This window comes from Beauveria bassiana (assembly GCF_000280675.1).
Source record: "Beauveria bassiana ARSEF 2860 unplaced genomic scaffold BBA_S00003, whole genome shotgun sequence".
Classification (NCBI taxonomy): Eukaryota; Fungi; Ascomycota; class Sordariomycetes; order Hypocreales; family Cordycipitaceae; genus Beauveria; species Beauveria bassiana.
Genome location: NW_007930838.1, coordinates 1,276,074 through 1,294,690, shown reverse-complemented (window position 1 = coordinate 1,294,690; position 18,617 = coordinate 1,276,074). Strand labels below are relative to the sequence as shown.

Here is an 18,617-nt window from a genome sequence, read left to right as displayed (position 1 = left end):
TTGAGCAAATAAAGAAACCAGGGGTGCCACCTTTTTTGGGCGTTTTAGGGCGTCGGCCGGAAAGTATTGATGCAAGCAGCGCCACAGTCATCAAGGTACTCTGGCCTCCAGCCTCTAGCTGACCTCGTTCAAATTTCATCAATATAGGCTAAATATCATTGTTTCTGTCATTGTCCGACCAGGTGTTTTTCCAGTGATTGCATGCCGGAGATAACCTGAATGGTGCCCATGTGGCCGCACATCTGAGCTATCTACGGCCTAACAATTCAGCGGAGTACAGCCTGCCACTGAATCGTACCTTACCCAAGCCGTTATAGTGCATTTTGAGTCGCGATTGCGGGGCTCTCCCCAGCTCCAGGCTACCCATTGTGCTGTCTGTCCGTGCAGGTCTTTCTATGGGTATTGGAAGTCACGGCGAATTATCTATAAATAGAGTGCGCATATCATAATCTCATTATAACTGCAAACCTATAATACAATCATGCTCTTACCGTCCAACACGAATTACGCCAGCGGCAATCAACTTTTGAATCTTGGTGCGCACACTCGGGTTGCGCATGTGCTCTTGGAGAGCCATGGGGTTGGACTGGGCCTGTTGCAGAATCGACTGCATCACGGGGTCTTGCATCAAGCTCATGACCTGTAGGCTGTATTAGAAAGGTCGTCTCTTTTTCACTTTTTCAGCACTGTCAAAACTTACCTCGGGGTCCTTCTGCAGCCTCTCACGAGTCTGCTCCTCCGTCTCGTTGTCGCGAGCCGAGTACATGGCTGAAAAGGCCTTTTGCTGTTGCTGCTCGATTTCGCGGGCATTGGCGCCCTTGTGATGTTCCGCATCAATCGCAGAAGCTTCCGTGCAAGCATCGACGCACTCCGAGTACTTGCGCATACCAAAATAGGCCTGTGCCTTGCGAATGTACGCACGAATAAATGATACATCCTTCTTGATGGCCATGTCGCAATCTTCTAGAGCGCTTGGGAACTCAAACAGCTTGATAAAGGCCGCAGCACGGTTGCTGTAACCCCGCGGGTCATCAGGAGCGCGCTTGATCATTTCCGTGTAAGAAGCAACAGCTCCCGGAAAGTCACTCTCCTTGAACTTCTTGTTGCCGGCCTCACGAGCCTCATCAGCCTTTACAGGGTCAATGTAAGCAGCCTTGGCGGCTTCCGTCTTGGACTTCTCAGCCGCCCGAAGCTTGTTGAGGACATCGGGTGTGCGATGCTCGGTCAGAGATTTGTTGTAGTTTTCGATCGCCTTGGCCAAGTCGCCCTTCCGCTCGTACGCTGTTCCGATACGAGCATAGCTCTTCGCAATGAGTTTGAAATCGGCATATATCTCGCGGCCCTCTTCGATTGCCTTGTTGCACGTCTCAATGCAAGCATCGTAGTCGCCCTTTTCGAAGAGCGCGGCACCCAGGTTGTTGAGGTATGTGATATCCTTGTATGTCTCCCAAGCCTTGGTGTAGTGTTTGATAGCGTCGTCAAAGTTGCGCTTCTTGTAGTTCTCGGTACCCAATGCCTTTTCTTTCTCAGCCTCTTCCTTGGCCTTCTGCTTCTCAAGAGCCTCCTCATCGAGCTCTTCGGGTTCGGGTGCAAGATCTGGCATCTTTTGGTCAGCCGCCGGATTGCTCTCCGGGGCTGGAGCGTCCGACATGCGCACGTCACCCTGTTCGCGAGGGTCGCTGTCTCTCATTTCCATATCGACTCCCATCATAACACCCAACACTTGAATCATTCTAGGGTCGCTAAACATGTCGGTAGTCATTTGAGGGTTCTTCTGCAGCTGTTGCAGCTTGGCCATGAAAGAAGGGTCAGATAGGTAGCTGCTGGTCTTGGGGTTCGACGCCAGCTTCTGTAGAAGCTGTGGATCGTTGAACATGCGCGAGAGCCCAGCCCCCGGGTCATCACCTCCAGCACCAGGGAATCCACCGGCCTCTTGCTGCATGGCCTTTTCGACAGACGCCAGACCGCTCTTCAGCTGGGCATTGTTAGCATCGTGCTTGAGGCCCTCCTCGTAGGCATCGTTGGCACCGAGCAAATCCCCTTTACCGTGAAGAGCAGCACCCTTACGGCCCCAACCTTTGGCCCAATCCGGCTTGATCTCGGTCGTCTTCTCGGCGTCCTTCAGGGCTAAGTCCCACTCCTTCTTGGAAGCGTAGGCCGCCGATCTGTTGGAGTAAAGAATATGGTTTTCGGGTTGAATGGCAATGGCCTGAGTAAACTTGTCACTGGAGGTGGCATTAATACGCAATCGTCAAATCATCATGTACTGAGGCAAGGCCTGGAAATAGACTTACATGGCATCATCAAAATTCTTGTCGGCAATGGCCTTGTTGCCTAGAGCTTTGAGCTCGTCTGCGCTAGCCATGGCGAACAAAGTTGTTGATTGCCGGATAGGAGAGAAGTTTTGATGTGAAAGTCAAATTGTGCTTTTTGTTGTCTTCTGCTGCGTGCTGGTATATCGAAGATTGAATTTGCAAACTTTGAAACGGCTTGACGGTTAGAGAGGCTTGTGACGATAAATGGAGGGTGGGGAGAAAAGTTGAAGTTCCAATGTTGAAGTGCCTTCTAGCTCTTTCGATGGGCGTCCCCGCATTGGCCACCTTATTGGCCTGAGCTAGTGTGGGTCTCCAACTACACACAGGGGTGTCTGGCCGGTCATGTCACCGGCTTGTTTGTTGCTACAACTTACTTCATGATGCGTCGGACACGGCATTTGGGCAGATGCCCGACCGACCGCCCGAGGCTTCAATACGATATACTTCGTAGCTCGGTCAACACGGTTTTGAATACCTCGGGCGAGGGCTTTCTACCTACCAGATGACTCCTTCCTCCAGCCTACTCCGAAACATTGAGCTTCAGATGGTCCTGATTTTGTCATCGCAAGCGCTCAATGTCGTTGAGGGGGGGAAATCACAGCCTCGTCTTTACCCACATTCTCCGTCGAACCACTCTGTCTTGTAGTCAGAATTTGGCTAGGTTCTTCCTCCCGGTACAAAAGTCGCGGGCAAACTACTCCGCTGGCGCCAGATTGGTTCATGAGGTAAACAAAGCTGCACAGACATCAATTAATGGCCAATCCCGCCAGCTCAACACTGCGGATCCAAAAATACACAGCATCTTGTGTTACCACCTCCAAGCACAGTTCAGAACTTACCCCTCCTAAACCTATTTCGAGACATGCATCTTTGATGCGAGCAAGCCTACCAGAGAATGATCACGTTGCATACTCCAATCTCAGCGAACTGCCCGCAAAAAGAACCAGAGTGCAGGCCGCTCTCTTCATATGAACATACTCTATCCTAATACTCTTCGATCGCCAGCCTCCCATTACCCAGGCCACTTTCCCGAGCTAACTTGGCCACCTCAATCTCCAGAAAAGCAACATTTCCCACAAGAAATTCGTACCGACCGGCAGATGAAGAGCATGGCATTCAAAATCCTGTTCAGGCCGAGAACGCGGGTCAATTCAGCTTGTCGCTCGTGCCGTTTTCGTCTGAACAGGCTACTCGCTAGTCGTCAATCTATGCGGTCGTCCAGGTATCAGAGCCTCGGGGCACATACCAACACGCAGCCGGTGACGAATCTCTGCGAGGTCGGATGGGGAATCTACATCTGGCTGTGAGAATGAAACAAATTTCGCACACGTCATACCATGTTTACCATGCCTCGCACAAGATGGCAACGCCGACCGTCATATCCCGCAATGAGTTGTGCGGGAGAGTCCGCATCAAACGGAATGTTGTATCCATGCTTGAAATTTCGTCGCCAACTATTTGTTTGCTCTACGGGTGGCGTACGATAGCGGTACTTGCATCGAGTATGTCAATATGACTTCTAGGGACACCAAGCGCAGTTACTGACCTACGATAATCACATAACAGGCTCGAAAAGAAATTGGCAGCAGGCCGTCGGAGACTTGGGATTGTCCTGCAGCCTGGAATTCAACGGTGCATTGATACTCGACCACAGTTTCCAGGTGCCGTTCGCTGGAAAACGTTTTGTTTGTACTTCTTTGCTATAGGTTTTGATTCCGTGCTTGAAATGTGCTTTGTGTATAGATACGCCGAGGTGTTTGACATCCCTCTGCACAGTTGAGGGCATTTACTATTATGATAGATGGCTGAGCTCTACATCGATTGGTTTTTTGAAAGTTGGTAGAATTTGGCAGAATTGGCAAGACTGCTCATCATCCCTTAAACACAGTGAGTGTAGCACACGTAGATTAGGCCAAAAACCTGGGACACCTACCCTGCATACCACATCTGTTAACACGTCACGGACGTCCTTGTGAAGTGGTATTTCATTTCCAAAGACCGTGGTATCGGTACTAAGGGGACGCATGCAGAGTCAATGGCAAGATCGGGCCAAAGGCTTATTCTTAATACAGGGCAAAAGATGTGGCGTGGTTGCCCGCACTTTTTCAGAGTCCCGCGGGGCTGACTACGTATGTCAAGGTCTCACATTCCTGCATCGACCCATAGACCCTGGATCTAAGAATTCTCGTCAAGCTGATGTCAATTTTGCACCCATCATGCCACCAAAGCAAGCCACGCCGCAACCGCGGCGCACCCCATAGTGTCGAGGAGCGGCTTCAGCGACCCAAGTCCCGATTACATGGCTACCTTTGAGCAGCTATTATGGACCTGTGCTAAAAAGCCTTGGCTAGCCAGTCTAATTTAGTCTGGACGACTTTAAGCTGCAAATATGATGGCCCAAGTTTTGCACTGGAGTTTGACAGGTCACTCATTCTAAGAAGGCGTCTCCACGCGCTCGACTCTGCGCCCTGCCGGAGCTGCAAATCCGGGGTCCCGTGGTACTAATCGTGAACGGCCCGAATACAAACACTTGTCGCCTGAGACAAAGTTTGCCGGCTCGCAAATCGTCCTCTTCGCTCGTTTGCAGTAGTTTACTTCTGCACCGGACAAGGAGAGATATGCGACTGCAAAATAAAGATACAATGTGTATGGACTGCACATTGAGAGACATACGTCAAAGGCGGCGAGGCTGCACAAGTTGCCAAACAACCTAGTAAATACAAGTCCCGGGCGGATGGTGGCGCTGCGGCTTGCTTGTTCCTTGTTCCGCCAGCTCTGCTCCCCACCCGATAACTTGATGCTGTGTGGCATCCCTCATCAAGCCCTTTTTGAGTTTGTTCTGGTCGCAAATTCTCACTGCTCGCGGGAGCACCCGGCTGTTATAACAATGGGGCGGCAAGAGGTGGGTTCCCGGTTCCGCGGCTGCTAGGTCCCTTTGCTGTCTCATCGAAAGAAAGCTAGCTCTTAGTGTTGTCGCGATATGTTGACGCGATATGTTGACAAGCGATGGGCGACCAAAACGAAGTCGTGCGGACATTTTCAATTACGATTACGGAGCGTCATATGCTACTATGGGAGACTAGTTCAATTAGGGAAGAGTCGAGCCAATTCAACTAGCATTAATGCGACCCAAGTTGTGGTGTGTTGAGTTTGGAGCTCTACAGCTCCCCGCGACCCCTCCTTGATGTAGCAGTGCGGTGTCTAGGGTCCAACTTGAATGCCGGCACTTGGTTAAGTCTAGCATCTAGCTATCAGGGGCGTAGTCGGGGGCCACACTCTTCTGTTTAGTCTGAAATAGGTCAGCCGCATTCATCATGCCAACTACAGGTCACATTTACAGACGAGAGCGGCACGGGCGTATTAGTGAGTACCTTGTGAGTTACGGACGGACGTTGAAAGGCGACGTAGTTGTTCCTTAGGAGAAACTAGACACTCATGGTCGATCCGCTTATATACTCTTGCGAATCATCTTCTTCTTTCCACAGCTGGCAACAATCCGCAGTTCACAGAACAAGCCGATGCATAACCTTCATGTATCAACGTTGGTGCTCTCACCAAAGTTTTCGAACGCTGGATCAGCGCAGGCAAAGCATAGCAGACATACCTAATTGCAGTACACCCCCTTCCTACCTTTAAATCAACTCTGACACCCCCATGGTTTCTGAAATCGAGACATTTGCATTAAGCACTTGGTCTTCGCAGCAAACTCAGCTGGTGTTGTTGACCATGGCCCTCTTTGCCGCGCTGAAAAATTCCCTTTTATCTTATCTTGCTGTTTACACACTCATTGCGACGGTGGCGGTGTTGCTGTTTTGTCAAATACGTGCCTGGTACCGGTTACGCCATATACCCGGACCGTGGCCAGCACCATGGTCAGTATGGTGGCAGCTTCGAGGAGCCATGAGCGGCGTCTTTCCGCAAACTCTAAAAGAGGCAACGGACAGATATGGTGTGTTATGCCTTGGGCTCTTGCATTTCTGTTTTTTTTTTTTTTAATTGGGCCTTTTGATTTAATGACATGTTTGCGCAGGTCCTCTTGTCCGAATTGGTCCCAATCAGTTGGTATCCTCAGACCCCGAGGTCCTCCGTCGCATGTCTGCTGTGCGGGGTAACTATGTCAAAGCAAGATTCTATAAAGCTGCGAGAGTCGTACCCGGCGTTGATAATGTGGTGTCTGCATTAGACGAGGACAAGCACAAGGCCATGCGTGCCCAAATGAACTCGACGGTATGGACAACTCGCCTCTGCAACGCGGAGCATCATCACTGAAAGCAAAGCCTCCAGTTTACGGCCAAGGGCGACGAGGAATATGGGTTCGAGGCCGCAATGGGCCGACAAATACAAAACTTTGTCACAATGCTGGGAATCAAGTACACATCTGCAGACTCGGAAATTCGCCCAGTCGACATGGCTGAAAAGATCCAATTCCTCGCACTGGATATAATCGGAGACATCTCTCTCGGGAAGCCATTTGGCTACTTGAAACAAGATCGAGATCTATATAATTTCAATGAGATTAATATGTCGTCCTTGCCGATACTGACATTCGTCTCAATCTTGCCAGGCATTGCGGATGTTATACACACATGGCCGTTTCGATTGGCTTTACCCAAGGAAGGAGACCAGGTTGGATTCGGGCGCTTGCTAGAGTGAGAAAAGACGGTAAAATGCATGGCCCTCTCATATTAACGTGATGTACCAGGCTTGTCACTAAATCGGTCGAGACAGCAATGCACCGAAATGAGGCCAAAGAAGGTGCCCTGGTACAGAATCATGTTCACATTGGCTTGACAAAGGATGACATGATTCAGCAAGGATTTGTTGCCATGTTTGTGCATTGCTGCGCTTCTTCTTCTTCTTCTTCCTCTTCCTCGGAGGGCTAATGTCCACGCAAGAATCGCAGGGTCCAACACAACCGCGCACTCTATACTCATGACTCTCCTGTCTCTAATCGCGGCGCCGACGGCTTTCAAAGCTCTTCAAAAAGAAATTGATGAAGCCAGCTCAAGTGTCCACGACCCCATCTCGTGGCATGAAATACGACAGCTCCCTTATTTACAAGCGGTGATCAAGGAGAGCCTTCGCATGTGGCCGCCCGTGAGCGGCCTTGGATTTAAGCTTGTGCCGCCGGGCGGCGAACACATTAATGGATTCTTTGTGCCCGGCGGTACTGAGATTGGGCAAGCATTCTTGGCCGTGGGTAGGTCCAGGCAGATCTGGGGAGCAGATGCGGATGTTTTTCGGCCGGAGCGCTGGCTGTGTGCTAGCCATGCCGACTTGACCAAGATGAACAAGGCCGCGGACACGCACTTTGGGGGAGGCAAGTTCTCCTGTCTAGGAAAGCCAATTGCAATGATGGAGTTGCATAAAACAGTATATGAGGTAATGTCACACAATAACATTTACACAAACTCCCGGCTTCTTCTGATCCGGGGCAGCTTATGAAACGATTCGACATGGCCATCATTCACCCAGACAAGCCCATGAAGACAAAGGCATCGATTTTTGTTTGCGATACCGACTTTTGGGTTACACTGCGAAGACGGCCGGCACCAAATGAATGCCAAACCTTGAATGAAGAGCACCCTGCAGATTGACCGGTTATGCGTCGTCTCCTTCTCGGTTGCTGTGCATAGCAGCGATTGTGATGGACCTGGTACTATGGTACTATGGCTCCGGGTGATAGCTACGCAGTACAAGTTGAGGATTCTGGTATCGGTTTTTCGTTACCGTTGAGATACACTGGCAGTGTCGCTGTGGCCTTTGATAGATTGGAAATTTCTGACGAGAGCCTGAACGACAGTGGTGTATATAGACTGGAAATCAATCGAGGCCGGGAACGGTAAAAGAAAGTCAAAAGCACATACAGAATGACGTCGAAAATGTACAATTCTATTCGAAACGGGTATCTTTAAAGTACACGGACAGCTATGAAAGTGCCTATAATGCATCGCCCGCCGTCCTCCCTCGGCCTGGACTTGTTCCCAAGCTCTCCGGACCGCGATCGCCAGCAAAAGCGTCATCGTCGACGACACTTTTCGTCGTCGTCGTCGTTGTCGTCGTCGCAGATGGCCCTTTGCTGCTGCTGCCAAGCTCCGCCGTCTTTCCCATTGCTTCCTGGTATTTCTTGCCCGTCTCGTCCAGCAGCGCCTGCACCTCCCTCTCCCGCGCGGCGATGCTCTGCCTCTCGCTTCGCATCTGCGCCACGGCCGCGCTCTTGAGCTGCATCTGCGCCTCCATCCCGCCGAGCGTCGCCTGCAGACGCGCGACGCACTCGGCCAGGCTCGGCAGCGGCGTCATCTTGGGCGGCGGCATCTGCAGCAAATCCTTGGCCGGGTCTCTGCGCGGGCGTTTGAGGCCGTCCATGCCGGAGCGCGTCTGTGAAGTCTCGTACGCGATGCGGCGCTCCGCCTCGCTGTCGGAGGACGAATCGGAAGAGTGACCCTCGGCTGCGTTGATGAGCTCCGCCATCTTGGCCCGGTCCTGCTTGCGCCGCTGCTTCTCGGCGCGCTTCCCGAGAGAGACCCCGCCATCCTCGACAAAGTTGTCAAAGCCTTCGCCCATCTGATCTTCGTCGGTCGCTAGCCTTGTATCTTCCTTCTTCTTGGCTCTCCTGTCGTCGTCGTCGTCGTCGTCGTCCTCGACAGACAAGAAATCTTGCTCCTGCGCTAGTCTTGCTCGGCGCTCTTTTCGCTCTTGGATTTCGGCATCGGTGAGTACTTGAATCTTGGTTGCAGGAGGTGCAGGCGCCGGGGAGTCTACTATCATAGCCCCCTCCAGCTCGGATGCATCGAGCTCCATTTCATCGCCATCCGTTGGTATAGATGCAGAGTCTACGGGTGTGGTGGGTGTGGACGACTGCAGTTCGTCGAGATATTCCTTGCTGTATCGAGGCCTATCGTCATCGTCTTCAGACGTTCGAGTCGGAAATCCTCTCATGGCTATGCCTCGCTTCACGGCAATGTTCTCAACCACCCGCTGCCCTAGTTTTGACCTTTTCAACGGTTTTTCCAGTGACGTAGTATCATTTCCCTCCTCATTAACTCCTAAACCAAAAGACAGTCTCGAATTGGACTTTTTCTTCTGTTTTTGGGCGCCAAACCTGGCTTTCACAACCACAGGGCCGTTCTCACCATCTTCATCGTTGTGAGATGCTTTGTCGTCCTCATTATCAGCGGTGAATGTTTTTCGAAGGCCAGACTGCCTGTTTCCCTTTTTCGCTGGTTTTATCTTGAAGGACGGCTGTGAAGATTCTGTCATCGAGTTGGAGTCAGTCTCATATGAGTGGCTCAAACAGTCCCAAACTTGGCAGGGTAACATACCTGCGTTTGTCGCGCCACCAATCTCAGAGCCGGCATTCTCGGCGCCCTCTGAGTCCTCATCATCAATTTTTATTACACGGGCTTTTCGTCGCGACCCTAACGAGCTCATAATTATTTTGTGTTGATTTTTGAGGTAACATCCCAACTGTATTGCTGCCTGCTGAGATGCCACTGCAATAATCTTATCTGCACGTGATTCACTTTTTTTTGGGCGGCGGCGCGTTACGGCGCCAGGTTCTTCGCTGTCGGGTGACAGCTTGGTCTGCTTGCTCTCGCGCAACTGACCGATCTACCTAAACCAATCAAATATTTTTTCGAAATGGCGCCCGCCCAGCCTGAGCTTAAGAAGGTCTGTGATTCCCTCTGATGCGCTGCTGACATCTTTGACCCCTCGCGCCCGAGGGAGATGCAGACGCGAGCTTTCACCGCGAGCTCTTGCTAACTTCACGAACTACAGTACCTCGATAAGCGCCTGTTTGTCCAACTAAATGGCAGTCGCAAAGTCATTGGCGTCTTGCGCGGATATGACGTACGTCAAATGCTGGTGTTCTGGGTAGTCTCCGCCCTGTCTTTGCTAATCCCGGCGCACAGGTCTTCCTCAATATTGTCCTGGACGACGCATTCGAGGAGACGGAAGGTGGAAACAAGACTAGACTAGGCATGGTGGTATGTTGCGCCTGCCTCGCTCAAAACGATCTTCAGCTCGCTTGCGTCTGCTAACTTTACGAAAAGGTCATTCGCGGCAATTCAGTTGTCATGTTGGAAGCTATGGAACGCATCGGCGGCGACGACCGACAACACCGATAAAGGTTACAAAGAGAAAAAAGTTGTGGAAAACAAAAGGCATGATTTCAATTTCGCTCGGCGTTACGGTATGGAGGGAAGCACGATATACAAAGAAATACGGGATCAGAAGCCGAGGTGCAACAAGGGAAAACGATTATCCTGTTGTTTTAGAACTTGGCCCAATCTATGCTTTGGCTACCCAAAAATTCTCATCATAATTCTCCATCAACTTTCCACCAAACTTCTTATGCCAGCCTTTAATACCGCCCGTCAAGATAATGGCTTTCATACCAGTTTCGCCAACCTCGGTCAGGTAGTCCTGCATCCACCGAGCAGTCCTGGTTCCCCGCCCTACTGAGCTTCCTGCAAATGTTTAGTTGAGTCTCAATTCTTCTTTTTTATTTTTTATTTCTTTGCAAAGCCCCTACCGCAATAGAAAATTATGCGCTCGATACCAGCTTGCTTGCAGAGCTGATATACAACTGGCCTGGTTTGAAAGAATGACTGCGCGGGGAGGTTGATGGATGTGGCCACGGTGCCTCCGTCCCAGTCGGTCCGACGGACGTCGACGAGAAGGAAATCTCGTTTTGCGTGCTTCCGACCAGCAAATGTCTTCTCCAAAAGAGTCATGACCTCTGAATTCTCAATTGCTTCGCAAGTTGCCTGTGGCTCGGGCAGGCCTGCCCACCATGGAGGGGCTTCTCCCGAAGGAGGGGCATTCGCATCTGTTGACATGATTAAGTTGTGTCCTCTACCAGGATCGCTTGGGTAAAATTCGATGGGAAACGGTAATTATATTCTTCTCTTTCAAAAGATGAGATATATCCTGCAATAGAAGCCTAAGAGTTTTATGGGGGCTGGCTGTCGAGGTATTCAGAGGCCCACGTGATGCTTCCTTTGTACATGGCCTAGCAATGACAGAACTTCAGACTGAATCTCGATCAGCTGTAAGTTATGATACCTTGAAAAACATAAGATACATTCCAATTCACATCTTTTAAGGTAGTGCCATCCGACATCAGTACGATAGGAGACTGAGCTGTTTTACTGTATTCGCAAGGTCTTTGGGATTCCCTACCACACTAGGGTAGGTAACATTGAAAGAGCAAATGTGCCATCTCAGTTCTAGGAACTATCAAACAAGCCATCAGAATTGTATCGTAGGCATTCGCTTCATCAATACTGAATGAAGACTCTGGCGGTCGATTTGGCGTCGACTTGATATCTTTTGGTCCACATTGAATGCCCGCACCTCACTAACAATATGGCGTCGAAGAGCGAGTCAATCAAGAAGGTGCTTGTCATTCGTATTCGCATTAAGCATCGAGTTTCTCAGGGCTCGACTTCTTTTTAAGACTCTTGCTATTGGTGTACATGTAGTTCCTTCACCGAAACTCAACGCGCGTATGGTCGTGCCGCCCTATTATAGAAAGTGAGTGTAAATACCTTCAACCATCGACATCCAAGAAGAAAGAAGAGTAGTGATATAACAACAAGATGTCATCTGGAACCGTCAGTTCCCACACCTCGAATAACGCCCCCATACCAGTCGCCCTGTCGCCTTATTTCAAAACATTTACTGCTCAACTGTGCCCATTGAGTTCATAATCACTGCGCCCCAATCGAGATATCCATCAAACCAAACCGCGGGGTCGACTCCAGTAAGCAAATCGCTACGCCACGGGGTACTACCATACACGTTTTGCATTTGATCTGCTGGCATGTTGGGGTCCATTCCCTGCCAAGCACCGCTCCCAGTTTGCATCATAGCCGAGGTAGGCGCGGGCTCAGGCCCAGCCGTCCAGCCAGACATGCTCGTGTCCATGTCCGCCTTGAGCTGCTGTCCTGGGGAATGACTCTCACCCTCCTTGGACACGAGCTCGGCCCATCTTTCCAGCTTTGCCTTGGTAATGCGCAACTTTATCGCAGTCATGCTCCATACATTGGCTTCGTCGTTCCTCGTGTCCGTCGAAGAAATCTGGAAAGTGGCATTGGCTTGCTCAAAGCGGTTGCAGATAGCCAGCAAGATCTCGCCAACGTTGACCATCAGGCCGGGATGTGTCTTGAGCTGCGCGCGCAAGTGCGCGACGGCCGCGGGCAGAGCCGGGTCGAATACACCGTCAGCTGGCGTCATTGGACCAGGTATTGGGTGCGGCATCGAGCAGTGGTCCACATTTTGAGGCGACGCAGCTGTTTTTCGAGCGTTCTGTGGTTTAGGCTCGAACGATGCCAGACCTGTTGTGCCGCGCTGTGTATCTTCGGGTTCTCCAACAGGCTTGGGGGTCACAAGCTGAGCCCACCTCCCAAGCATTGTCAACGCATACACAAGCTGAGACGCCACAGCTGTCGTCTGACAAGCATACTGGGCAACAGGTACGGCGAACCAGTTCTCGAACCAACCTGTGATAGCCGCACTTGTATTGTAGAGACGATCGAGAGGTGTTCCGCCGCCTGCATTATTGAGCGTGAAATCATCTGCCAGGGAGGCGATAAGATCCTTGTCTACAACCGGAGGTTCATATAATCGCAGACGGGCGGTGTTGAAGTACATTTTGATGATATCTGGCGAAGTCTTGTTAGTCTCCAATCCCTGTTATGGCTCAATGCAAATACGTACTATCATTCTGGAGATGAACCGGCAGCTTGGCTCGTAGCTCTTCGAGTTCATTTTGAAAAACGGAAACGTATACCGCCGCGGGTGCCTTTGGAATACTAGTAAACTCTTCAATGGTGTTGTCTCTTGGGTTCAATTCGGAGATGCGCTGTGTCAAGTACTGGATCCGCAAAAGAAATACGAGGATAATGTCCGTCTCATATTCCATATCCGTTTCGAGTATTGTGAGGCATTCTCTGACATATGAAGTGTATCGCATAGGATCAATTCTGCCAAATACAGTCGACAGTCTAGCTTGGGATTAGTATCGAAGAGCAAAGAAAGTAGGACAAAGTTGAGGACTTACGAAGAAGCGAGAAACCAGACGCCAATAAAGGCCCGTCTCTCTTCGCTACTTCGAGCAGAAGGTGCGGGAGGCTGAGCAGCCATCTGTCTGGTACCCTCATGAATTATAGCATGTCGATTGAGCCCCATTTCTCCAATCAGAGAAATCGCTAATGACAGCAGGTTGTGAAGTTGAGCATGAGTGAAGCAGTGGTACTGATACCAGCCGAGGATCACGATAATTCCCAATAGAAGATCCATGGACCGTTCCGAACGAATCAGCATATAGTCGGAAATATGCTTCTTCAGTGCGTACATCTGCGCTCTCATGGAGCGCAGGCTGCGGAAAGAAGTCACCATGCGAATCGCGGACATGAGAAACGGACGTGTTACACCGAGCTTCGCGGCTGTGACATTGTTTGGAATGATGACGAATGGGAATAGGTGCTGCAGCTGAGTCTTGTATGTCTCCAAGGCGACATCATCTGTCTCTGGAGGCGGCGGTGCATCTCCCGGGGCCGGGCGGCAGATGCAGTTTGCTACCCCGAATGAGTTGTATGTCGCTGGAATATGCCATTCTTTCTGCAGCTGCTGCGGCTGGCTCGGAGTTGCGTTGTGAGATATGGGTGACTCGGTTATCTGGGATGATGTAAGATTAGACTCATCGTAGTCACCAGGAGTGCTGCCGTCGTGCTGTCCCTGTGCCTGGTGTGGCAGCTCTCCTGATGCTTGCAGCAAGCTCACCAAGCCATTTAGACGCTCTTCAATCTGTGCAGTGCGTCTGTGTTTCAAGATTAGTTGATTGGGATTCACAAATGCCATGGCGACTCAAGATTTGGGCACTGGAGCGAGAAGCGACTCACGAGGGCTTGGGCTGTCTTTTCTTTCGGGGTTTGTGTACTTGATCCGTACATTCTTTGAGTAACCGTTCACATCTATGACATTCGGCGTCAGCGACTCGATGTATTGGTAATATCCGCCGCTGCCGGCGTCATGGTTGAGGAAGCGTCACGACAGTGTGAGGCGCAGCCGGGGTCCGCCACCGGCCAGAGCAACGATATATTCCTCGGGCGCGAAAATGGCTTTGCTCTTGCTTACCGGTCGCATTTCGACAGAGGGGCTTCATTCGAGCGGATACATTTTGCTTTCGCTGTTGCACAAGCAGCGCAAGCCGCACCCCATTTCGCCGTCGGCAATTTCGGGCGGTCTTCGTTGGGCATAATCCTCAGAGAGGCGCACGACGCCAGACGGCCCCGGATTGATCAAATATTATCAATGGTAAGGCTTTAAAAGAAGCGGGCGATCAACGTGGCTTCCCAAGTCGCCAATCAAGGGGTATCAGAAATGAAAATAGGCACTTAATAAACAACTCTTAGGGTTACAAAAGCAGGTCGCAGGAGAGAAACGGCATTTTTTGCAAACTCCGTCTATGACGGTGATAGAAGTGGGCCGACCACCAAGCTCTCGGGGCCTCGGCAGCTCTAGCCTATCGGTTTTAATGTGGCACCAGTGCACCACCACCAGGACTGCATCGACACAAGGCGCTGTTTCTGTTTGCGGAACGCTGGGCAGTCCAAGAACTAGATAGATTCATCCCCAAGGTTCGACGGTGTAGTATTAGTCATCCTGGTAACCGCCACCTTCACATGTATGGCGGGGATAACCCTTATCATGGAAAAAACACATGCCTGAATTCAGTCCTGGTTCTATTAACATGCCAAATAAGGCCCAAGTGGTTCGACGCTGCTGCTTCGAAGCTCAAAAGCCCGCACCCCATTGGTTGAGGACACTTGTTGTCCACCCTGTCGCCTATTATAATACATTGCCCATCTTAATGAATCGCCTGGTTGATGATCCTGCCCACATTAGCTTGTGACTTGAGTAGAACAATGTCAATGATTTCTTCATACCATGATTCTACTTTGAGCGGGATACGCCAGCACCAATGACACCGGGGAGCTTCTCCTCCCCAACGCTGAAAAGCAAGCTAATGGCCATCCAGACAACGCCAACGATAACAATGGTGAATCCGAAGAAGAGCCAGAACGGCACGCTGACGTCTTGCTTGGCGCAGGTAGCACCGCCCCAGTGCGTAGGCCCGCTTTTGTTGTTATGGGTAGGTATGCAACGGCATACAAAACAAACGTCTCCTTCCTTGGGGTTTTCGGGAATGGCACCGTATTTGTTCACGCAAGATCCGTGACCCGAGCAGTTGTCTGTACTAGCGATACAGCTCTCATTGGAGCTGAAGCACGAGGGAATGATCTTATGCGGGAGTGACGTCGAGGAACTTGCGGCGAGGTGAGTGACGCTCACAGGAGCTGCCTTGTGGTTGGAGGAGATGACCTGCTCAGCTTGTCGACGGCGGAGCTCTTGGGGCTTATCAGACCACGAAGGCTTCGCGTTATCGCTCGTTTCAGGCAGGAGTACAACGGTCGCTTCGAGTTTCCCGGCCTCGGTAAGCTTGGGGATAGATCGCAGAGCATCGAGGATGCTATTCATCGAGTCTGGCTTCTACGACCATATTAGTTTAGGAAAATGATCTCCAGCCTGAAAGCAGCATACCTCTGCGACGTTGTATCTGGCAGCAGTAGACGATTCGCTCCAGCACTGGCCATTCTTCATTTGAACGATCTCGCCCAGAGAGCAACTGTGTTGTGTCGTCGCCCCTGCGTTGTATGCATCGATTTCGAATAAATCGTGATTGGCCGTGGATGATGGCAGATCGTCTATCGTAAAAGTCGCATCCTGACCGAGGGCTTTCCCTGCGTCCTTGATTTGTTGCGCAGTCATGCCGTCAACCATAACAAGTAGCCGCTTAGCCACAGGCCCGGCGGTAAATAGTCCATCTCTGGAAGAAACAAATTTGTTCAATGTGTTAACAGCATCGTCGGCGCTGATGTTTTCGGGGATGTCTTTGATGGTTGGACCCTCGCCAGGCTTGGCCAGGCGCTGGAGGAACACGAGTCTGGCTAGGCTGCGGTCGAGCGAGGCTGTCGAGGCGGACTCATCGCGGGGGAACGTGAAAGCTTGTCCGGTAGTTGTCGCCGCAGCGGTGCAGCTCGCAAGCGCCGCAATGATCCCTGCGGTGAATTTCATGATGGCTGTTGGATCATAAAGGCTGGGGCTGTCAAGCGAACACCGAAACGTCACCACCAAGGGAATGGTTTGGCGTGTACCTACCTAGCTGCATGCCATTACGTTGTGCGGAGCTCGGCGTTTGGTTACTCCGGCCGCTGTTGGTGGCGTCGCATTACTAACAAACTAATTAACCTACTGAATGTGTGCCCAACGACGAGCTATATCATCGCCACCTGCGCATTCTCAAATTTGGCGTTTTTTTTTCGAGCAATATGCATTCTTCTTCTTTGCGGCACTTTACAGGCTTTTCTACATGAACGATAGATTATATCGTCTCTTTTCAGACCATGGCGATGCGACGGCTGGCGCCTGCGCCAAGAGCGGCTTTCAACGCTCTTCGATGGAAACCAGTCCACAGCCAACAGGCTCCTTTACATACCCGACGAATATCGTTGATGCCATGGCGCAAGAGTGGAATCACGACCCAGCCCCTGCCCGTTTATTTTCCTAGACCAGTGAGTCGCTCACGACTCAAACCTATACGCCGCTTTGTCGGGTAGGAACCCTGGCTCAAACCATTGCGCAATCGCTCTGCTGACGCTCTTGGTTATTCATGTACAGGCGCATTCTTCTCACAGCAAGCACGGCATTCGTGTGCTGGTCTATTTTCTATGTCATCGTTCTGGAGCCTTTGTTCGACTGGGCGGAAGAGGAGTGGGATTCCATGTCCGACAAGGAGAAGCAGGAACTGGCTGAAGAAGCCGGCAATGGTTCCGACTCGATACTGTTCTTGCCCATGCCGTTCACCATAAGCGAGGTTAGCCAACCACCATATCGAAACAGTGACCCGGAGTGGCAAGAGTTTGTTACCTTCAGCCGAAGAAAGGATGGGGGCGAGGATATTAAACGTGGGTAACTTGGGCCGCCAAATCGAGACAGTGTCTAGTCGTACTAACCAGGGATTTCTAGGCAAGCTGGCCGACCTCATGTGCAAAGCGATCGAGAGCAGTGATCAGTACATTCGACTACTCGGCGGCAAAGATATCCACGTATCTCAATACTGGCTCGATACAATATTTCCCGCCCAACCGCCACCTAAACACTACGTAGCGGGGTAAAGTCCCTTTTTTAGCTCGTCAGAGCTGCCACTCCATTGTACTGACTGTCATTGCAGAATCAGCATCGAAGACGACGGAATTTACTGGGCGCACCGCCCTATCGATACGCTCGCAGCGAAGCATTTATATCTCGCCATCTACCCCGCGGCGGTGGCCAAGGCGGCATTGAGTTTTGTCAGCGCTTATGGCAAAGGCATCGCCTCCGACATGGCCATATTCCTGGGCATCGCCGAGCCGCCGGCAAAACAACGTTCGACGTGGGAGCCGACCATGGTGCAGCGCGTGCAGCTGGAGACCGTCGGCCCCAGCGCCAACCGAGAGCTGCAGGATTTGAAAAAGAATCACCAGTCAGTCGTGTCCATCGGGACTGAGACCTCCACCACTCTGCAGCGAGCCACGTCGGCGGCGTTGGTGACATTGGCGAAGAGCTGGAAGCCCGCGCGGCGGGGCCCCGGCCCCGGCTGTATCAGGGTGGATGGCTTGATTCAGGTAGCAGGAAAGAAGGCTTACATGGCTGTTTACGTTGTCGCTTGGTTCGACCCGAAGCAGAACAAGTTTGTTGACATTCAATCACAGCTGAAGCACCTTGTGCCGTTCAACCAGTACCCGGCGAATTGAGGTTGGTAATTAACGTGAGGCGGATGAAGTGATGGAGTTTTTGTGCATGGGAAAGGAAAAGCAGAGCCTTCACTGTGATTTTTGTATATTATGTAGGCAGCATGGCATTAGCGCTCCAAGTTTCTTTGCTCACTTACGGAACCCAATACTCCCGATAGCTGCAACATTGCCCACAAAGTCCTGCAATAGTCTTTCATGTCACGGGCCGCAGAGGCAGCGTAGGGTTTATAATCATACTTTTGTTGATTTACACTCAGTTGACGGGAATAAAACCCAATTAATACACAAACAAATCATCAGTGGTGCCCAAGACAGTGTAGCGCGCCGAACGGACGGCGTTGAGCTGAAACCTTTCCCTAGGTAGTAAGCTCTCTCCCCAAAGATTCGTAAAAGATTCCCAATTTTGCCCCAAAGAACCTATACAGAGACAAATAAAATG

The 18,617-nt window shown here is 51.2% G+C and overlaps 8 protein-coding genes across 8 annotated transcripts; 3 read left to right on the top strand and 5 right to left on the bottom strand.

Moving 5' to 3' along the window:
• Positions 1-419: 419 nt before the first annotated feature.
• BBA_01636 (heat shock protein STI1) lies at positions 420-2,365 on the bottom strand (the record flags this gene model as incomplete). The annotated part of the gene is made up of 4 exons (XM_008596733.1): positions 420-423; positions 492-640; positions 701-2,225; positions 2,295-2,365. The coding sequence occupies 4 exons, from the start codon at positions 2,363-2,365 to the stop codon at positions 420-422; spliced, it is 1,749 nt and encodes a 582-aa protein (XP_008594955.1).
• A 3,850-nt stretch (positions 2,366-6,215) lies between these two features.
• On the top strand, positions 6,216-7,912 carry BBA_01635 (Cytochrome P450 CYP570E2; the record flags this gene model as incomplete). The annotated part of the gene is made up of 6 exons (XM_008596732.1): positions 6,216-6,264; positions 6,346-6,542; positions 6,600-6,964; positions 7,018-7,143; positions 7,211-7,697; positions 7,754-7,912. The coding sequence occupies 6 exons, from the start codon at positions 6,216-6,218 to the stop codon at positions 7,910-7,912; spliced, it is 1,383 nt and encodes a 460-aa protein (XP_008594954.1).
• A 343-nt stretch (positions 7,913-8,255) lies between these two features.
• Positions 8,256-9,746, bottom strand: BBA_01634 (uncharacterized protein; the record flags this gene model as incomplete). The annotated part of the gene is made up of 1 exon (XM_008596731.1): positions 8,256-9,746. The coding sequence occupies one exon, from the start codon at positions 9,744-9,746 to the stop codon at positions 8,256-8,258; it is 1,491 nt and encodes a 496-aa protein (XP_008594953.1).
• A 210-nt stretch (positions 9,747-9,956) lies between these two features.
• On the top strand, positions 9,957-10,444 carry BBA_01633 (LSM domain-containing protein; the record flags this gene model as incomplete). The annotated part of the gene is made up of 4 exons (XM_008596730.1): positions 9,957-9,986; positions 10,095-10,166; positions 10,229-10,303; positions 10,370-10,444. The coding sequence occupies 4 exons, from the start codon at positions 9,957-9,959 to the stop codon at positions 10,442-10,444; spliced, it is 252 nt and encodes an 83-aa protein (XP_008594952.1).
• A 163-nt stretch (positions 10,445-10,607) lies between these two features.
• BBA_01632 (arsenate reductase (Arc2)) lies at positions 10,608-11,158 on the bottom strand (the record flags this gene model as incomplete). Its single annotated transcript, XM_008596729.1, has 2 exons — positions 10,608-10,786; positions 10,852-11,158. The coding sequence occupies 2 exons, from the start codon at positions 11,156-11,158 to the stop codon at positions 10,608-10,610; spliced, it is 486 nt and encodes a 161-aa protein (XP_008594951.1).
• Positions 11,159-11,999: 841 nt separating this feature from the next.
• On the bottom strand, positions 12,000-14,183 carry BBA_01631 (Zn(II)2Cys6 transcription factor; the record flags this gene model as incomplete). The annotated part of the gene is made up of 3 exons (XM_008596728.1): positions 12,000-12,985; positions 13,041-13,327; positions 13,384-14,183. The coding sequence occupies 3 exons, from the start codon at positions 14,181-14,183 to the stop codon at positions 12,000-12,002; spliced, it is 2,073 nt and encodes a 690-aa protein (XP_008594950.1).
• Positions 14,184-15,278: 1,095 nt separating this feature from the next.
• Positions 15,279-16,460, bottom strand: BBA_01630 (uncharacterized protein; the record flags this gene model as incomplete). Its single annotated transcript, XM_008596727.1, has 2 exons — positions 15,279-15,875; positions 15,927-16,460. The coding sequence occupies 2 exons, from the start codon at positions 16,458-16,460 to the stop codon at positions 15,279-15,281; spliced, it is 1,131 nt and encodes a 376-aa protein (XP_008594949.1).
• Positions 16,461-17,055: 595 nt separating this feature from the next.
• On the top strand, positions 17,056-18,178 carry BBA_01629 (uncharacterized protein; the record flags this gene model as incomplete). The annotated part of the gene is made up of 3 exons (XM_008596726.1): positions 17,056-17,350; positions 17,412-17,556; positions 17,617-18,178. The coding sequence occupies 3 exons, from the start codon at positions 17,056-17,058 to the stop codon at positions 18,176-18,178; spliced, it is 1,002 nt and encodes a 333-aa protein (XP_008594948.1).
• Positions 18,179-18,617: the final 439 nt, after the last annotated feature.